The 20,176-nt window shown below is 37.4% G+C and overlaps 1 protein-coding gene across 1 annotated transcript; it reads right to left on the bottom strand.

The window, feature by feature from the left end:
• Window positions 1–1,931: 1,931 nt before the first annotated feature.
• Window positions 1,932–19,709, bottom strand: si:cabz01101003.1 (ubiquitin carboxyl-terminal hydrolase CYLD). The gene is given in 20 exon segments (XM_042759392.1): window positions 1,932–2,286; window positions 4,586–4,793; window positions 6,124–6,242; window positions 7,141–7,249; window positions 7,332–7,503; window positions 7,681–7,744; window positions 7,936–8,059; window positions 8,226–8,259; window positions 8,336–8,386; window positions 8,690–8,831; window positions 9,667–9,832; window positions 10,684–10,695; window positions 10,697–10,783; window positions 10,785–11,155; window positions 11,919–12,024; window positions 12,098–12,311; window positions 17,565–17,764; window positions 18,691–18,969; window positions 19,090–19,279; window positions 19,554–19,709. Coding segments are annotated over 19 exon segments (2,811 nt in total). The 5' UTR covers window positions 19,258–19,279; window positions 19,554–19,709; the 3' UTR covers window positions 1,932–2,101.
• Window positions 19,710–20,176: the final 467 nt, after the last annotated feature.

Here is a 20,176-nt window from a genome sequence, read left to right as displayed (position 1 = left end):
TTAGGAATAGCGTCCATGACAAGGGACAATTCTTTGGGCTTTTATTATAACCGGGTCAAAATTCACGGTATATCTTTTATCTTGATTTTTAGTGATCACAATGCTTAAATATGGTGGGTGCTGTACAGTCTTTAATAGACATTAATTCATATTTGCTTATGTTTAGATTAAGACCTGAAGCTTCAGAGAACAGTTTTATATAATTAATTAGAGATTAGAGATTTGGGAAGCATCTCTTAAAAATAAGGTGGTGTCATCTGCTGATTGACTAATGAATATTTCTCGATCCGCTACACGGATGCCCTGAATAGCACTTCCACATACAAATGTTGACAGTAGCTGCACACAAAGAAGAAATAAACAGGGAGAAAGAGGACAACCTTGTCTCACTCCTCTGGATAAACTAAACCTTGGTGAAGTGCCATTCTTTCATTTAATCGAAGCACTTTATTGTAAAGGGTTTTAATTACTCTGCAAAACATTTCCCCAAAACCAAATTTATCTAATGAATTAATTATAAATTAAAGAATCGAAAGTCTTATAGAAATCTAAGAAAAGAATGAAGCTGTCCTCCTGAATCAAGTCTGAATAATTTAATAAATCAAGAATCAACCTTATATTGTTAACGATGTGTCTTTTGTTCAAAATAAAAAAACAAACAAAAATCAGATTGTGTCTCATCTATAAGAGAACCCAATACAGATTTTAGTCTTTTAGCAAACATGATAGCTAAAATTGTATAGTCATTGTTTAGCAGAGAAATGGGACGCCAAATGTCAATTAAGAGTAAATCTTTAGGTTTCGGAAGTAAAGTAATTAAGCCTTGAGTGAGAGTCGGGGGACAGCCTCATTCTGTATGCTTTCTTCAAAAACCTTGAGTAAAAAATGAGACAATTCTTTAGAGAACTGTTTATAAAACTCTGCAGTAAATCCGTCCGTTCCGAGAGATTTATTGTTTTTAAGTTCTAGAATTGAGTTGCTAACTTCAGATAAAGTCATTTCACTATCACAAAGATTTCTCTCATCTCTTGAGATAGTCTTACATTCTACAGACTCCAGAAAAGTACGGGCTGATTTTTTTTAGGCAACTCTTTTCTAATCTGAAAAAATATGATGTTACATTCTCCCTCTTCCAGCCATTTTTGTCTAGATCTAATATAAGCAATTGTCTACAATATGAATCTAACACTAAAGCTCTTCTCCAGTACTGCTCAATCAATAATTTAATATTCTTCTTAACATCTTCAAAAAGGAGAAGATAATTGTTAAATTTCCAATACGAAAAAGATAAAAAGACAAATCCTAAGAGAGACGGCACTGGGATCTGTAATCTGTAGCATGAATGCTGACTGATTAACAACTATTTGAGGCTTTGGGAAATGAGCAGGTAATCTATTCGGGACTGCTTAGAACGGTCCTTGCTGCTCTACGTATAGAGTCTCTGCTGTGGATATATTTCTCTCCATATATCAACAACATATAAAAGCGCAACATAAAATTATTCATAACTGGACTTACAGAAGCAGCTCTAGGGGAAATCTATCTAAATCACTATTTAAAACCATACTGAAATCCCCACCTAAAAGAAGAACAGCACTGGGGTATTTATTTAATCAGTACTGTATATTTTCACTGATCGTCTCCATTATAGTGATATTTTCTATAGAAGTATTTTACCCATACACATTTAGTAAAACCGAGATGGTCTGACCAAGTGAGACCACTAATAAGATAAAATGACCCTTGGGATCACTGACAAAGTGTAGAATCTCACCAGCAAACTTATTTTTTAAAATGGTGACACCTGCTGATCGCTCTGTGCCGTGTGACATCCGTACATCACTGCCCCACTGGGACCTCCAAAATCTAACATTGTCATAATTATTTCGATGCCCATCAGAAGGAAAAAAACACACCAAAGCACACAAGCATGTAATTCAGTTTCTTTTTATAAAATTAAACATTTACATTTGTAAACATACATAAGCATACACTGCATTCTGTTAAAAATCTGTTAAAAAAACTGTTTAGAGTCACACTGTCCTCCTGTGCTGCATTGTGATATGTATTTATATGTATTTGTGTCCAGGCAGAAGCGGTGTTATTTGTAGAGCGAGAGCTGAGGGCAGTGGTACAGACACATGTAGGCGTCACACAGCAGGCGGCGGACAGGGTCTCTGAGAGACGAGGCGTCCAGACGAGACACTTCATCCACCGACAGACTCAGATAACGACCCACCTCCGGACACGAGCGCACCTGCGGCACGTTAAAGCCGTTCTCTCCTCCTGCACACACACACACACACACGCACGCACGCACGCACACGCACACACACACACACACACGCACACACACGCACACACGCACACACACCCACAGATATACGACACACAACCACACAAGACACACACACACACACACACACACACACACACACACACACACACACACACACACACACACACACACACACACACACACACAGACACACAGAAACAGACACACACACACACACACAGAAACAGACACACACACACACACAGAAACAGACACACACACACACACACAGAAACAGACACACACACACACACAGAAACAGACACACACACACACAAACAAACAGACACACACACACACAGAAACAGACACACACACACACACACAGACACACACACACACACAGACACAGACACACACACACACAAAACAGACCACACACACACACACACACACAGAAACAAACAGACACACACACACACAGAAACAGACACACACACACACACACACAGACGCCACACACACCACAACACACACACACACACAGACACAAACACACACACACACACACACCAAGAACAGACACACACACACACACAGAAACAGACACACACACACACACACACACACACAAACAACACACACAACACAGAAACAGACAGACACACACCAAACACAACAGAACACACAACAGAAACACACACACACAGAAACACACAGAAACAGACACACATACACGACAACACACACACAGAACACAACACACACACACACAGAAACAAACAGACACCACACACAGAAACAGACACACACATAAACAGACACACACACACACAGAAACAGACACACACACACACAGAAACAGACACACACACACACACAAACACACACACAGAAACAGACAGACACACACACACACACACACACACACACACAGAAACAGACAGACACACACACACAGAAACAGACACACACACACACACACACAGAAACAGACACACACACACACACACACACACACACACACACACACACACACACACACACACACACCAAACACACACACACACACACCACAGAAACAGAAACAGACACACACACACACACACAGAAACAGACACACACACACACACAGAAACAGACACGCGCGCACACACAGAAACAGACACACACACACACACACAGAAACAGACACACACACACACACACACACACACACACACACACACACACACACAGAAACACACACACACACACAGAAACAGACACACACACACAGAAACAGACACACACACACAGAAACAGACACACACACAAACAAACACAAAAGCACAGAACACACACAGACACACACACACACACACAACAGACAACAGAAATAGACACACACACAGAAACACACACACACACACAAACACAACAGAAACACACACACACACACACACACACAGAAACAGACACACACACAGAAACAGACAGACACACACAGAAACAGACACACACACACAGAAACAGACACACACACACACACCAACCAGACACACACACACACAGAACACCACACACACACAGAAACAGACACACACACACACACACACAGAAACAGACACACACACACACACACAGAAACACCCACACAAACACACACACACACACAGACACAGAAACAGACACGCGCGCACACACACACACACACACAGACAGACACACACACACACACACACACACACAGAAACAGACACGCGCGCACACACACACAGACAGACACACACGCACAGACAGACAGAGACACAGACACAGATCAGTACACTAAGCATTAAAATAATACACACAGAAAAAAAAATGCATTTAAAAAAATATAAATGACAGGAACTAAAACTAAGCATTAAAATACTAAAAAAAAAATATATATATATATATAATTAATAAATATAATTTATATAATTAAAAAAATGATAGTAAATATAACAGAATATAACATATAACAGTATATAATATATAATTCATATATTTAAATATGAATTATATAATTAAATCATAATTAGAGGATCACTGTCACTGTCCAATCAGATTAAATATACAGAATAAAACAGTTGTTCAAAGAATATGAGCATTAAAGCTAATAAAAAAATTTAATAATAAAAACAAAAAATACAATAAAATAATTATTAAAATAAAAAACAATAAAAATAATACAAATATAAAATACAAATGAAAACAGATGATTAAAACAATTTTTTTTAGAAATAAAAAGGAATAATACTAGATATATTTGAATATAATCTGAATTATCTAATGAAACGTTACCCTCTCGGTCAGCCATGCTGTCGAAGAACAGCCAGTCCGTGGCCCCGGGGCCGTGTTTGACGAAGCTCACGTAGTGACTCGTCTCGATGCAGGTGACGGCGAACAGATCCATCAGCTGACGGGCCCCATGAACCGGCCCTTCCCAGCAGCCCCGGGGCCCCCGCACCTCCACCGGCCGGTGCGTCTGACGCTTCTTATGTGTGTGAACCTGACAGAGACGGCAGACACGAGAGAGTGAGTGTGTGTGTGTGTGTGTGAGAGAGAGTGTGTGTGTGAGAGAGAGTGTGAGTGTGTGTGTGATTCAGGATTTAGACCGTATCATAGTACTGAGACTGCTCTCCTTAGAATTACAGATGACCTGCTCTTATCATCTGATCGTAGTTGTATCTCTCTATTAGTGCTATTGGATCTTAGTGCTGCGTTCGACACTATTGACCACAACATTCTTTTGCATAGACTAGAACACTTTGTTGGCATTAATGGAAGTGCATTAGCATGGTTTAAATCGTACATATATGACCGCCATCAGTTTGTAGCGTTGAATGAAGAGGTATCATATCGATCACAAGTGCAGTATGGAGTACCTCAAGGCTCAGTACTAGGGCCGTTACTCTTCACGCTTTACACCAGCGGTTCTGAATTCCAGTCGCATACACCTGATGTCCACTTCACAGGGCACTTACAGTCAAATATAACAATGTCTGACGCAATAAGAGATACACACAAAATGTGCAAAGCGGGGAGACGCGAGGACTGGAATTGAGAACCGCTGCTTTGCATGTTACCCTCGGGAGATATCATCAGGAAACACGGTGTTAGCTTTCACTGTTATGCTGATGATACTCAGCTCTATATTTCTCCAAAAATGCAGCAGCTAGAGTTCTTACTAGAACCAGGAAGTATGATCATATTAGCCCGGTCCTGTCAACACTGCACTGGCTCCCTATCAAACATCGCATAGATTTTTAAATCTTGCTTATTACTTATAAAGCCCTGAATGGTTTAGCACCTCAGTATTTAAACAAGCTCTTGTTACATTATAGTCCTCCACGTCCGCTCCGTTCTCAAAACTCTGGCAATTTGATAATACCTAGAATATCAAAGTCAACTGCGGGCGGCAGATCCTGCAGCCTGGAATTGAACTGCTGGTTTCGTCTGGTCAGAGGAGAACTGGCCCCCGACTGAGCCTGGTTTCTCCCAAGGTTTTTTTTCTCCATTCTGTCACCGATGGAGTTTTGGTTCCTTGCCGCTGTCCTGATCTGGCTTGCTTAGTTGGGCACACTTCATTTACAGCGATATCATTGACTTGATTGCAAATGATTGCACAGATACTATTTAAACTGAACTGAGCTGCATGATGACATCACTGAATTCAATGATGAACTGCCTTTAACTGTTATTTTGCATTATTGACACTGTTTTCCTAATTAATGTTGTTCAGTTGCTTTGACACAATCTGTAATGTTAAAAGCACTACATAATTAAAGGTGACTGGACTTATGATTGTGTGAGAGTGTGTGTGTGTGTGAGTGTGTTACCTGTGTGTTACAGGTGTTGCAGTACTGTTTTAACTGTCCAGGTGTGATGTCAACATCCTCGTAACACTGCAGACACTCCCACTGCGCCACCGACTGACAGATACTGCACTGCCGCAGAGCTGCACACACACACACACACACACACACACACACACACACACACACACACACACACACACACACACACACACACACAATAAACAATAAGTGAATAAAATATGCTATATGAAGAAAGAAAAAAAATTTTTTTTACATATACTTTTTTACCTTTGTTTATCAAAAATATAGTTATTATAAAATAAATGTGATAAAGAAATAAAGGTATTTGAAATAAAAATATTACATTAAAAAATGCATGATAAAGTATCAAATAAGCATAATTATAATTGAATAAATAATATAAAAAAAATTAATAAATAATGCAGAAAATCAATATGAATGAAAATGAATAATGAATAAATAAAAAACAAAAATATTTTGTAAATAATTCAAATAAATCTGATATATAATATAAAATAAAGAACATAATAATTTTAAAATATTTTCTCACATATATTTACAATAAAATAAACACTAAAATACGAAACAACAATAAAACACTAAATAATATCAATGAAAACAAAAATTCACTAACTGACATTTAATAAAAAAATAAGAAAATTCTTTAATTATAATACAATAATTAATGATTAATGGAACTAAATAACTAAAAATGAATAATGGAAAAAATCTATGGATAAATAAACAAATAAAAAATAAACACTTCTTAAAATATTTTATATGACAAATAATAATGAAGAAATAGTATGAATGATAATGAACAATAAAGAAATAAAAATATTTTTAAATAAAATAAATATTCCATTATATACATTTAGTTTAAAATACAACACAATAACAAAAAAATACAAATGAATAAACAAAATATTTCATTAAATGTTACAAATATTTAATCATAAATACAAATAATAGAAATAAGAATGAAGTAATCAGTGTGCATGAGTGCAGCGCTCTGACTCTCGTCCAGCAGGTCGGTGATGTCCAGGCTCAGCGAGGGCAGGATGGCGTCAAACATCTTGAACTCTTTGCCGAATCTGGGCATGAGGAGCGGCAAGCAGGACGGAGCCTGAAGAAAACAACAGCGGCGCGATCAGATGAGCGTCGGAGTGTCTCACACTGTGTGTCTGTAGGTGTGTGTGCGCCGTCACCTCCGTGAGCTTGAGTCCCGAGTGCATGAAGGAGGACTCGAGTAACGCCTGGACGCTGGAGACGCGCAGGAGCCCCGGAGACACGAGCGGAGAGAGCACCGGAGACGACGGGGAGACGGCCGGAGGAAAGAGCTGATAGATGAAACACTCCTGCGCTTTCTGACTCACAGACCTGCACACACACACACACACACACGAGTCGGGATTACTGCAACAAATACACACAAATAAATGACATCATAGAGAACAAACTCGATAAGAGCGATGTACAGCACATTAAATCTGATGGAGAATAACTTTTTAATGGTTTTGTTCATTTCCAGGACTTTCCGTAAAAACAAACACAGACCTGATCTTCAGAAGCGGCTCAACCTGGAGAAGCAGGAAAAGCTGGTTGAGCAATTCCTCTGGATCTGAACACACACACACACACACACACACACACACCAGCTGTCAGTCTCCTGAATGGTTATAAATACACTATAGAAACAGCAGAAGTATGACAGAAGTACTGCAGCATTATTATTATTGTAACTGTGTACACACACACACACACACACACACACACACACACACACACACACACAGACACACACACACACACCTTTCTCCTCGTTGGTAAATCCTGAATCGGCTGTTTCTTCTTTCAGTAGTTTTTCTTGTCATTATTCGTAGTTTGCGCAAAGCCATGGTTTTAAAACACAGGGGCACACACATATCCATATTACCTGCAGGGAAACACACAACACACACACACCACAACACAACACACACACCACACATGACAGAAGATTCTTACATCATCTAAAAACACTCATGATCAGGATGATCAAGTGTTTCTCAACGGTCTGTCATAGTGACAGAAGCTGTTTAGATGTATGTCAGTGTGTGTACACACACACGCTTTGACTGATGGGATTGTTCTGAGCTCCAACCGGCCAAAAAAACACCCACACCAAAGAACATCATCACCACAACATACACACACACAAACACACACACACCCAACCGGCCAAAACAGCAGCCAGTCGAACGAGCTGCAGCACGAGAACATACTGACACACACACACACACACACACACACACACACACACACACAGAGAAACATTAGCGACACAGAGAGCGATGAAAACCCTCAGTGAAGATCATCACACAGCAAACACACTCACACTGTGAGTCACGCTTTTAAATATTTATAACAGCATTATTTCAGTATCATCGACTTACTCCTCATTTTGGTTAATATTTTGAGTTAGATTTTATCTATCTATTTTTCTGCTTGAATGTTTACAGTCCTCCAGCAGTGCAGCTCACGTCGGGTGTGTGTCGGCCGGATGGAGGCGCGGAGCTTCACGTACCTGAAGAGAGACGCGTCCAGGTAGCAGGAGTTGAGGTGACCCTGAATGCCCTTCTTGAAGCCCTCGTACGTCAGACGGGCGTCCGCACCGGACAGCGGAGGCGTGTGCTCCTCCACACGCTTACTGCTCCAGTTAGCAAACGCTGAAACACACCATCACACTCGCTCAGCACACACACTACTGACAATACTGCACCCATATCTGCTGCTGTAATACACATTATTACATACTTTGCAAAGGTATGCATTATTATGGATTAAGCATAAATGTACGAAGGCATCATTTTTTTTTTAAATTAAATTGTTAAATGAGAACCTTACAGAATTTAAGACTTATTCCTGCAATATTTTTGCAGTAATAATATGCATTATTATATATTTTGTACTTTCTGCATTATTATGCATATATATATATATATATATATATATATATATATATATATGTTTAAATTAAACTTAAGACCTTTTTTTTTGCAGTAATAACATGCAATGTTATATATTTTGCAACTTTATAGTTCACTGTATTTTAAGGTGTCCTTGTTCCAGTGTAATTATACAGTTAAGTACTGAGTAATATTAATATGTTTGCAGTAACAATATGCATTATTATATATTTAGCAATATTTATTTTGCAGTCCATTATTTTGGATTAAACTTATTATAACTTATATAACTTATAAAATATATAAATATAAAACAAAAATATATTATATATATATATATATATATGTGTGTGTGTGTGTGTGTGTGTATAAATAAGTTATTTATAATTATGTATAAACATATGAATGAATAATTTACTTTGTTGAATTGCTAAATGTAGACCTTGCTGTTGCAATAATAATATGCAATATTACATATTTTTACAATTTTATGCATTATATAACATTGTGCTTTAATGCAATATATACTTGATATTATATTTAATATAGTATCGGGACCGAGTGAGCTGTAGCTGAAGACGAGCGCTCCGCTCACCGATGGAGTTGCAGCGGTCGACCTGATTAATGGGCAGCTCAGGCTCAGGAAACCTGGAGTCGCGTCTGCAGTTCCTCAGTTTGACGAACAGGCCTTTGTTAGCAGGACAGTGGAAGTGACGTTCACCGAGATAACTGCCATCTGTGGCAGCGGACAGCTCCTGATCCTGGTGGGGAGGGAGATAAATATGTATATATATATATTAATACAACAGTTCGTTTTTGGTTCTCAAATTGTTTATTATTCAATAAATAATACTTTATATACATAGTAGTATTTAGTATTAGGACACAGTGTGAGTGTTCGTGAATGGTGATTTGTGTGACATTGTTCCACCATTAGATGGCGACAAGAGACTGTTTTAGGTGTCTGCAGTAAATACTTTTAAATTGAAAAAGAGCCGAAACGGAAGTTATTTTTACTTTTAATAGCAGCTTGTAAGATGCAGTTATCGGATGCAGTGAGCAGCGCTGTCATCGGAAATCACTCTTAACAGATGAAAGACACAGTGCGACAAAGATATCGCTTTCCTCAGCGGACAGTTCAAACTAATGTTTTATTGTGAAGATGAGAATGAGCTGAAGAACGAATGCTAATCACACTCGCTCAGTCATCTCTCTCTCATAATATTCTACATAATACAGAGAGCTTAAAATTACTTTGTTACTAAAATAATGTTTTCTAATTAGTAACAGATCTTGTGCTCAGCTGTTAAACTGTCAAACTGAGATTTTTAATCTGTGGCAAAAGGAAAGAAGTAGTTCCATACAAAAATGGTTTTTAAAAGACACTTCATTGTTGTTTTTGTCTTATGTATTTTACACCCGTTCCGTCGAACTGCTGTAAAACGCAATATCACTCTCGGTCTCGAGCGATACCGGCTCTATATCAGCGGCTGTGATTGCCCCAGCTCTGGCCCTGATTACAGCCCGTGCTGACTATAGAGCTCTCGTACTCCAGTGATATTGCTCCATATATGATGTATTTATTTGTTGCATAAGAGATTGTTTTGTGTACCAGCTCGATTCCCAGCCACTGGTTCCGGGATGTTGTTGATTTGGCCAATCCAGCGAATGACTCCGAAAAGGGGCGGGTCGTTCACCTCCACCATAGAACCCCACCTCCAACCAGGTGGCCAAACTCCGCCCTCTCGCTCAGCGATTGGGTGGAGACGGGAGGTTGTGGAATCCGTTGGAGGGGCGGGACTGGTCTGTGGGCGGGGCTTGGGGCTTGTTGGGCGGGACCGCGGGAGGCTGCAGGGCAGGTTGTGTCTGAAGCCTAAATGAGCATTTCAGAGCGGCTTTCGGGGCGGAGGAGGACGGAGGCTGGAGGGCTTGTCTGGCCGTCAGCAGCATGGAAGGCTGGATGAGCAGCCGGTTCGGGGGGTCTTTGCTGGGCGATGGCGGCTGAAGGGCGGGTTTATTTGGGACGGGCAGCGGTGGCAGTTTAGGACTGGTTACTGCCAGAGGAGACCGTTCGGATCTAGATTCTGTTCAACAAAACACATGACACATTTATTTAAATAGACATATCGGCCTATTAAAAAATATAAATATTATCACAATTTTTTTTTTTAATAATTTTATAGTTTTTTGTTAATTATATTATAACAATATATTATTTTTGCCATTACATTCAATGTTAATATTTATTATTATAATATTATCCTTGTACCATATTTAATGCAATACTTATTATTTTATTGTAATATTTGTAGTATTTATTCATTTTTCATTAAATAAAGTATTCTTCGTGAGTGTTTGTGTACCAGATTAATTCCAACATATATTTATATTAAATAAAAGCATTTCTATATTTAAAACATTAATAATGCATGCCACCAAAAGTTTGGAATAACTGAAACTCTTATAAAATGTTATACTGATATTAGATCATAGCAGCAAATCATCATATAGAATGATTCTGAAGATCATGTGACACTGAAAGACTGGAGTAATGATGCTGAAAAATACAGCTGCGCATCACACAAATAAATTACACTTTAACAGAGATTCACAATAGAAAACAGCTGTTTTTTTAATTATAATAATATTTCACTATTTTTACACATAAATCAGCCTTGATGAGCAGAAGAAACATCTTAAAAAAAAAAAAAAAAAAAATCATAATCATTCCAAATGTGCTTATTTGATAGTTTCATGGTGTTTTTTGTTCATTCAAAGCCTGACAGCATTTGTTCATATTATTTTATCTAAAGTCTTGATTGTTGATAACTGATGCAGAAATGTTACCTGCGGTTACTTTAGAGAGAGGAAGCAAAGCGCCGAACTCAGGTGACGGGATGGAGCACAGTTTGCTGCTTTTATAATATCCATCCCATGATCCTCCTGGATGATCCTGAACACACAAACACACATTAAACCTAAAGTGAACTAAAACTTCACATTCAACTCGGGACGTCAGAACTCACCAGTAAAACTCCCACATAAAGCGTGGAGGGGGTCCGGTTAGACAGCGGCCCGCAGAACAGGACGCTCCCGCGCTGGACGCACTCGTCCTGGACGAAACAGACTCTCTGTCCGACGCCGAGCGGCTGCGGCACGCCGGGATTCGGGCCGGACTCCGCAGCGCGTGACAGGATGCTGACGGGACTCTGGCCGTTCGACTGGTGGTCGCTGGAGCTGCTGCCGCGGGACGATCGCGGAAGCGTGATCTCGCTGACCGGGAGGAACAGACCTATTTTTTTGGTATGTATGTGTGATTTATTTTTTATGTTGTGTTTAATTTTTTGTAATAATTTTTTTTTTTTTTTTTTTTTTTTTTTTTTTTTTTTAATGTTTTTTATTTTTTAATGTATTATTTATTCTTTTTAGTATTTTTTTTTTTTTTTTTATGTTTTTTTTTTTTTTTTTTATTATAGTGTATTTTTTGGTTTTTAATTTTTTATTGTTTTTGTATGTTTTAATTTTTTGGATTATTTTTTTTTTTTTTTTTTTTGTTTATTTTTTTGTTTTTAATTTGTTTTTTTTTTTTTTTTATTTTGTTTGATTTTTCTTTAAAATTTTATATTTTTAATATTTATTTTCAGAAGCGGTTCAACCTTTTTTAGAAGCATTTTAAGTTGTTTTTTTTTTTTTTTTTTTTTTGAATTTTTGGTTTTTTTATTTTTAAACCGGCGTAAATCTATTTATAATATAAATAATTTTACATTTTTTTTTTTGTTTTTTTTGGGATTTTTGTTTTCTTGTTTTTTTTTTGGTTGTTTAGATTTTTTGTGTTTTTTTTTTTTTTATTTTTTTGGTTTTTTTTATTTTTAATTTACATTTTTTTTTTTTTTTTTTTAGTTTTTGTTTTTTTTATTTTTTGGTACATTTTAAATTTTTTTAAATTTTTTTAAATTTTTAATTTAAAATTATTTGCCTTAGTAATTTTTTATTTTTTGTTTTTTTATTTTTTTTTTTAATTTAAATTTTTTTTGTTTATTTTTTTTTTTTATTTTGTAATTTATTTTTTATTTAAAAATTTTAAAAAATATTTTGGACTTGTTATTTTGTTGTGTTTTTGTTTTTTTTTTTTTTTTATTGTTACAGTTTTTTTTATTAAATATTTATTTTTTTTTTTTTTATTGAATTTTTTTTTTTTTTTAAAAAATTATGTTAAATTTTTCTTTACATTTTATTTTATTTATTTTTTAACTTTTTTTTTATTTTTTTTTTTTTGTTTTTTTTTTTTTTTTTTTTTTTTATTTTTTATGTTTTTTTTGTTGTTTTTTTTTTTTTTGTAATTTTTTTTCATCAGTTTGTTTGGATTGACGATCTCGCAGCGCAGCAGATCCTGAGCGCTTTGACTGATGGGATTGTTCTGAGCTCCAACCGGCCAAAACAGCAGCCAGTCGAACGAGCTGCAGCACGAGAACATACTGACACACACACTTTATTTTTTTTTTATTTTCCCAGTTTATAAATTAAATTATTTTTTGTTTTTTGTTTTTTATACCCCAGGCCACAAAACAGCAGCCAGTTGAACGCGCTGCAGCACGGAGAACACATACTGACAACAACACACACACACAAACCACCCACACACACAAACACAGGAGAAAACATTAGCGACACCAGAGAGCGATGAAAAACCTCAGTGAAGATCATCACCACAGCAAACACACTCACAAGGTTGAGTCACGTTTTTTATATTTATAACAGCATTATTTCAGTATCGTCGACGTTACTCCTCATTTTGGTAATATTTTGAGTGATTTTATCTATCTATTTTTCTGCTCTTGAATGTTCCAGTCCCTCCAGCAGTGCAGCTCACGTCGGGGTTGTGTCGGCGGATGGAGGCGCGGAGATTCACGTACCTGAAGGAGAGAGCGTCCAGGTAGAGGAGTTGAGGTGACCTTGAATGCCCGTCTGAAGCCTCTACGTCAGGCGGGCGTCCGACCGGGACAGCGGAGGCGTGTGCTCTCCACACGCTTACTGCTCCAGTTAGCAAACGACGAAAACACCAGCACACTCGTCTCAAGCACACACATACTGACGTACTGCACCCTATCTGTGCTTTAATACACATTATTACATACCTTTGCAAAGGTAGCATTATTATGGTTTAAGACATAAAATGTACGAAGGCATCATTTTTTTTTTAAATTAAATTGTTAATGAGACCCTTACAGAATTTAGACTTATTCCTGCAAGATTTTTGCAGTAGTCAGTAATACTATGGCCTATTATATATTTTGTACTTTCTGCATGATTATTCCATATATCTATATATATATATCTATATTTATATATATATGTTGACATTAAAAATTAAGACCTTTTGTTTGCAGTCATAACATGCAATGTTATAGGATTTTGCAAACTTTATAGTTCACTGTATTTTAAGGTGTCCTTGTTCACAGTCGGTAATTATAACATTTAAGTACTGAGTACTATTAATCTGTTTGCAGTAGTACCATCATGCAGTATTATATATTTAGGCAATATTTATTTTGGCAAAGTCAATTATTTTGGATTAAACTTATTATAACTTATATAACTTATAAATATATAATATATAAAACAAAAATATCATTATATATATATATATATCATATGTGTGTGTGTGTGGTGTGTGTGTGTATAAATAAGTTATTTATAATTATGTATAAACATATGAATGAATAATTTACTTTGTTGAATTGCTAAATGTAGACCTTGCTGTTGCAATAATAATATGCAATATTACATATTTTACAATTTTATGCATTATATAACATTGTGCTTTAATGCAATATATACTTGATATTATATTTAATATAGTATCGGGACCGAGTGAGCTGTAGCTGAAGACGAGCGCTCCGCTCACCGATGGAGTTGCAGCGGGTCGCCTGAATTAATGGGCAGCTCAGGCTCAGGAAACCTGGAGTCGCGTCTGCAGTTCCTCAGTTGACGAACAGGCCTTTGTTAGCAGGACAGTGGAAAGTGACGTTCACCGAGATAACTGCCATCTGTGGCATGCGGACAGCTCGCTGATCCTGGTGGGGAGGGAGATAAATATGTATATATATATATTAATACAAACAGTTCGTTTTGGTTTCTCAAATTGTTTATTATTCAGAAATATACTTTATATACATAGTAGTATTTAGTATTAGGACACAGTGTGAGTGTTCGTGAATGGTGATTTGTGTGACATTGTTCCACCATTAGATGGCGACAAGAGACTGTTTTAGGTGTCTGCAGTAAATACTTTTAAATTGAAAGAGACCGAAACGGAAGTTATTTTTACTTTTAATAGCAGCTTGTAAGATGCAGTTATCGGATGCAGTGAGCAGCGCTGTCATCGGAAATCACTCTTAACAGATGAAAGAACAGTGCGACAAAGATATCGCTTTCCTCAGTGGACATTCAAACTAATGTTTTATGGTGAAGATGAGATTGAGCTGAAGAACGAATGCTGCATCAGATGCAGGTAATCACACTCGCTCAGTCATCTCTCTCTCATAATACTCTACATATAATACAGAGAGCTTAAAATTACTAAAGTAAAGTGACGTTTTCTAATTAGTAACAGATCTTGTGCTCAGCTGTTAAACTGTCAAACTGAGATTTTAATCTGTGGCAAAAGGAAAGAAGTAGTTCCATACAAAATGGTTTTTAAAGACACTTCATTGTTGTTTTTCTTATGTATTTACACCCGTTCCGTCGAACTGCTGTATAAACGCAATATCACTCTCGGTCTCGAGCGATACCGGCTCTATATCAGCGGCTGTGATTGCCCCCAGCTCTGGCCTGATTACAGCCGTGCTGATATAGAGCTCTCGTACTCCAGTGATATTGCTCATATATGATGTATTTATTTGTGCATAAGAGATTGTTTGTGTACCAGCTCGATTCCAGCCACTGGTTCCGGGATGTTGTTGATTTGTCCAATCCAGCGAATGACTCCGAAAAGGGGCGGGTCGTTCACCTCCACCATAGAACCCACCTCCAACCAGGTGCCAAACTCCGCCCTCTGCTCAGCGATTGGTGGAGACGGGAGGTTGTGGAATCCGTTGGAGGGGCGGGACTGGTCTGTGGGCGGGGCTTGGGGCTTGTTGGGCGGGACCGCGGGAGGCTGCAGGGCAGGTTTGTGAGCCCTGAACGCTTCAGAACGTCTCAGAGCGGCTCTAGGGGCGGAGGAGGACGGAGGCTGGAGGGCTTGTCTGGCCGTCAGCAGCATGGAAGGCTGGATGAGCAGCCGGTTCGGGGGGTCTTTGCTGGGCGATGGCGGCTGAAGGGCGGGTTTATTTGGGACGGGCAGCGGTGGCAGTTTAGGACTGGTTACTGCCAGAGGAGACCGTTCGGATCTAGATTCTGTTCAACAAAACACATGACACATATATTTAAATAGACATATTGGCCTATTAAAAAATATAAATATATTATCACAATTTTTTTTTAATAATTTATGTATTTTTTGTTAATTATATTATAACAATATATTATTTTTGCCATTACATTCAATGTTAATATTTATTATTATAATATTTATTGTACCATATTTAATGCAATACTTATTATTTATTGTAATATTGTAGTATTTATTCATTTTTCATTAAATAAAGTATTCTTCGTGAGTGTTTGTGTACCAGATTAATTCCAACATATATTTATATTAAATAAAAGCATTTCTATATTTAAAACATTAATAATGCATGCCACCAAAAGTTTGGAATAACTGAAACTCTTATAAAATGTTATACTGATATTAGATCATAGCAGCAAATCATCATATTAGAATGATTTCTGAAGATCATGTGACACTGAAGACTGGAGTAATGATGCTGAAAATACAGCTGCGCATCACAGAAATAAATTACAGTTTAACAGAGATTCACATAGAAAACACCTACTTTAAATTATAATAATATTTCACTGTTTTTACACATAAATGCAGCCTTGACGAGCAGAAGAAACATCTTAAAAAACAAAACAAAAAGAAAAATCATAATCATTCCAAATGTGCTTATTTGATAGTTTCATGGTGTTTTTTTCACACTAAAAACAACACAACATTTTCATATTATTTTATCTAAAGTCTTGATTGTTGATAACTGATGCAGAAATGTTACCTGCGGTTACTTTAGAGAGAGGAAGCAAAGCGCCGAACTCTGGTGACGGGATGGAGCACAGTTTGGTGCTTTTATAATATCCATCCCATGATCCTCCTGGATGATCCTGAACACACAAACACACACATTAAACCTAAAGTGAACTAAAACTTCACATTCAACTTGGGACGTCAGAACTCACCAGTAAAACTCCCACATAAAGCGTGGAGGGGGTCCGGTTAGACAGCGGCCCGCAGAACAGGGGACGCTCCCCGCGCTGGACGCACTCGTCCTGGGACGAAACAGACTCTCTGTCCGACGGCCGAGCGCTGCTGTGGCACGCCGGGATTCGGGCCGCGACTCCGGCCGGAATACCCCTCGTGACAGGATGCTGACGGGACTCTGGCCGTTCGACTGGTGGTCGCTGGAGCTGCTGCCGCGGGACGATCGCGGAAGCGTGATCTCGCTGACCGGGAGGAACAGACCGCAGCCGTCTGGACACGAGAACAACTGATGCCCTTTATAGCTGCCGTTGCATTTACCACGACCTGCCGCCCATCCCTGAGAGACACCGACAGAGCAAGAGATCTCTCACATGGTATTCTACAACACCCTAGTATAATCTTATAGAAAACATTTAACAATTCATTATTTAATTAAACAAAATTTTAGAATATGTATTTTTATTATTTATTACATATATACAATTATCTAATATTTCAATTATTTTTATTATTATTTCAATTTAATTTTTATTTCAATTATTTTTATTATTATTTCAATTTCATTTTTAGTTCAATTATTTTTTATTATTATTTCAATTTCATTTTTATTTCAATTATTTTTATTATTATTTCAATTTCATTTTTATTTCAATTATTAATATTTAATTAAAATATAACACCATTTTAAATAAATAACTATTTTTATTATAAATCCTTATTTATAAGTAAAAATATGTTTTTAAAGTAAAATAAAAAATAAATTTAATAATCATTTTAATATTTTATTAGAATTCTATATGAAATATTAAATAATTTAATGAAAAAGATTATATAACATATTATAATACATTTTTTATTATTCACAATATAAAAAAAAAGAGATATTTAAAAACACAATATAAAAAAAATAAATAATTTTTTATAAATATTTAATTATAATTCATTATTTATTTTTGCTACTTTTAAAAATGTCCTGTCTTGTTTCCTAACTAACTAACATATTTTACTAAATGTATTATTATTATTAATCATACATTATTATTAATTAAATTTTCAATAATATATAAACAGTTTTTATTTTTTTAAGGGGCGTGGGGGGGTATATTTGCCAAAGTGATTAGATGATGTATATGTATATGTTGTATCTCACACTATTTTTGCTTATAAAGTAAATGTCTTCTTTCTATCTATATTATAACTGGAAAACAAGATTACGAACATGTCTTTTGCAGTGTATTGTTCACACGTGACATTCAAACTCACTTTCAGATGAACCCCGAAATAAACGGCAGAGCTTCCCCTCGTCAGCGGCCCGCGGTAACGAAGCTCCGCCTCAGCGAGCTCTGATTGGCTGCGGCTCCAGATGACCCGCACATCTGATCCCAGCGCTAAACCAGCCATTCGCTGCAGGAACTGTGTCCTGGACAGCAGTTTGACACGGACGTCGAGGTCAGGGACGGGTTCGAGCAGACCGGCGAACTCAGCCGGGACTTCACTGAGCACCTGCCTGTCCACCTTCACCACGCAGCCATTATCGATCACCTGTGAGGAATAAAGGGTACTGTCGCTTTAAGAACTTGTTCTGCGCTATGAGGACGTAAACACATAACACTAACACCACAAATGGATTTCCAGCTGGTAATGCCAGATAAACTCCCTCACCTTCACCCACAGGTAATCCCCTCTCCCGCTCCTGTGCGCTCCTCCCTCCTGCTGCTGACACAGCTGCCCCCGCTGCAGCCGAATGGTTCCTTCCAGGTGGTCCTGCACTTTGTAGTCGGACGCGACCATGAACATTTTGGGGGAGCGTCGCCTTCTACTTTCGGACATGATGACGCGCACTCCTCCGGACCTGCGCGTGCACGAGACAGTAACACTTCAGCGTACTCCACTGAAGCAGGAGATAACACGCTTCATTTGATAAATAACAACAATAACAACAACAAAAAACGGTATTACTAAACGATGAAAGCAAAGTTCGAATCGAATTCGCTTTGTTTCAAACCGAGAAACTACGCGCAAAGTGAACCAAAAACATTTCCTGCTTCATCAAACCCGCATCTGGCGGTCTGATAAAGTCGTTTTGACTCCAAACACGCTGAAACAGACAACAAACGTTCACTTACCGATAAAGTCATCACCTCGGTTTAAAGTGCGACACTTTTGCGCTCCGATAAAAACACAATAATGCCTCACTTTCACCAAAGCAGGAAGCGGGGTGACGGACGGCTGCGTGGACCAATCAGAGTGAGGGAGTGTTGGGCGGCGAGCGCTCTCTGAACGGCGGAGGGGCGGGGCTTCGCTCTCAGGGAAATTCCACTGTTGCGGTTTTTAGAAATGAGTTTTTTTTCTTCTGACGGATATTTTGCTCATCTTCCGAGAATACTTTGATTTAAAACGATATTTATAAACAAAAATGAGCTATATTATATATATATATACTTATATATTATATCTATATATATATATATATAATATATATATTGCGATAGTTTGACTTGAAACGATATTTATAAACAAAAATGAGCTATATTAGGAAAGTAAGGACCACACACACACACACACACACACACAAAATGTTACTGTTTGCATATCTAGTACAAACCTCTTTCCTTAGTATCCTCTATTCCTCAAGTATGCAAATCTCTTTGCCTCATGCACTAGAAAATGTATTACACCGAAAGTTACATTATATTATATTACATAGCAATATAATTAATTATTATAATTATTACATAGCATTATATTA

This window comes from Cyprinus carpio, chromosome A7 (genome assembly GCF_018340385.1).
Source record: "Cyprinus carpio isolate SPL01 chromosome A7, ASM1834038v1, whole genome shotgun sequence".
Lineage (NCBI taxonomy): Eukaryota > Metazoa > Chordata > Actinopteri > Cypriniformes > Cyprinidae > Cyprinus > Cyprinus carpio.
This window is presented reverse-complemented; position numbering and strand designations above follow the sequence as displayed.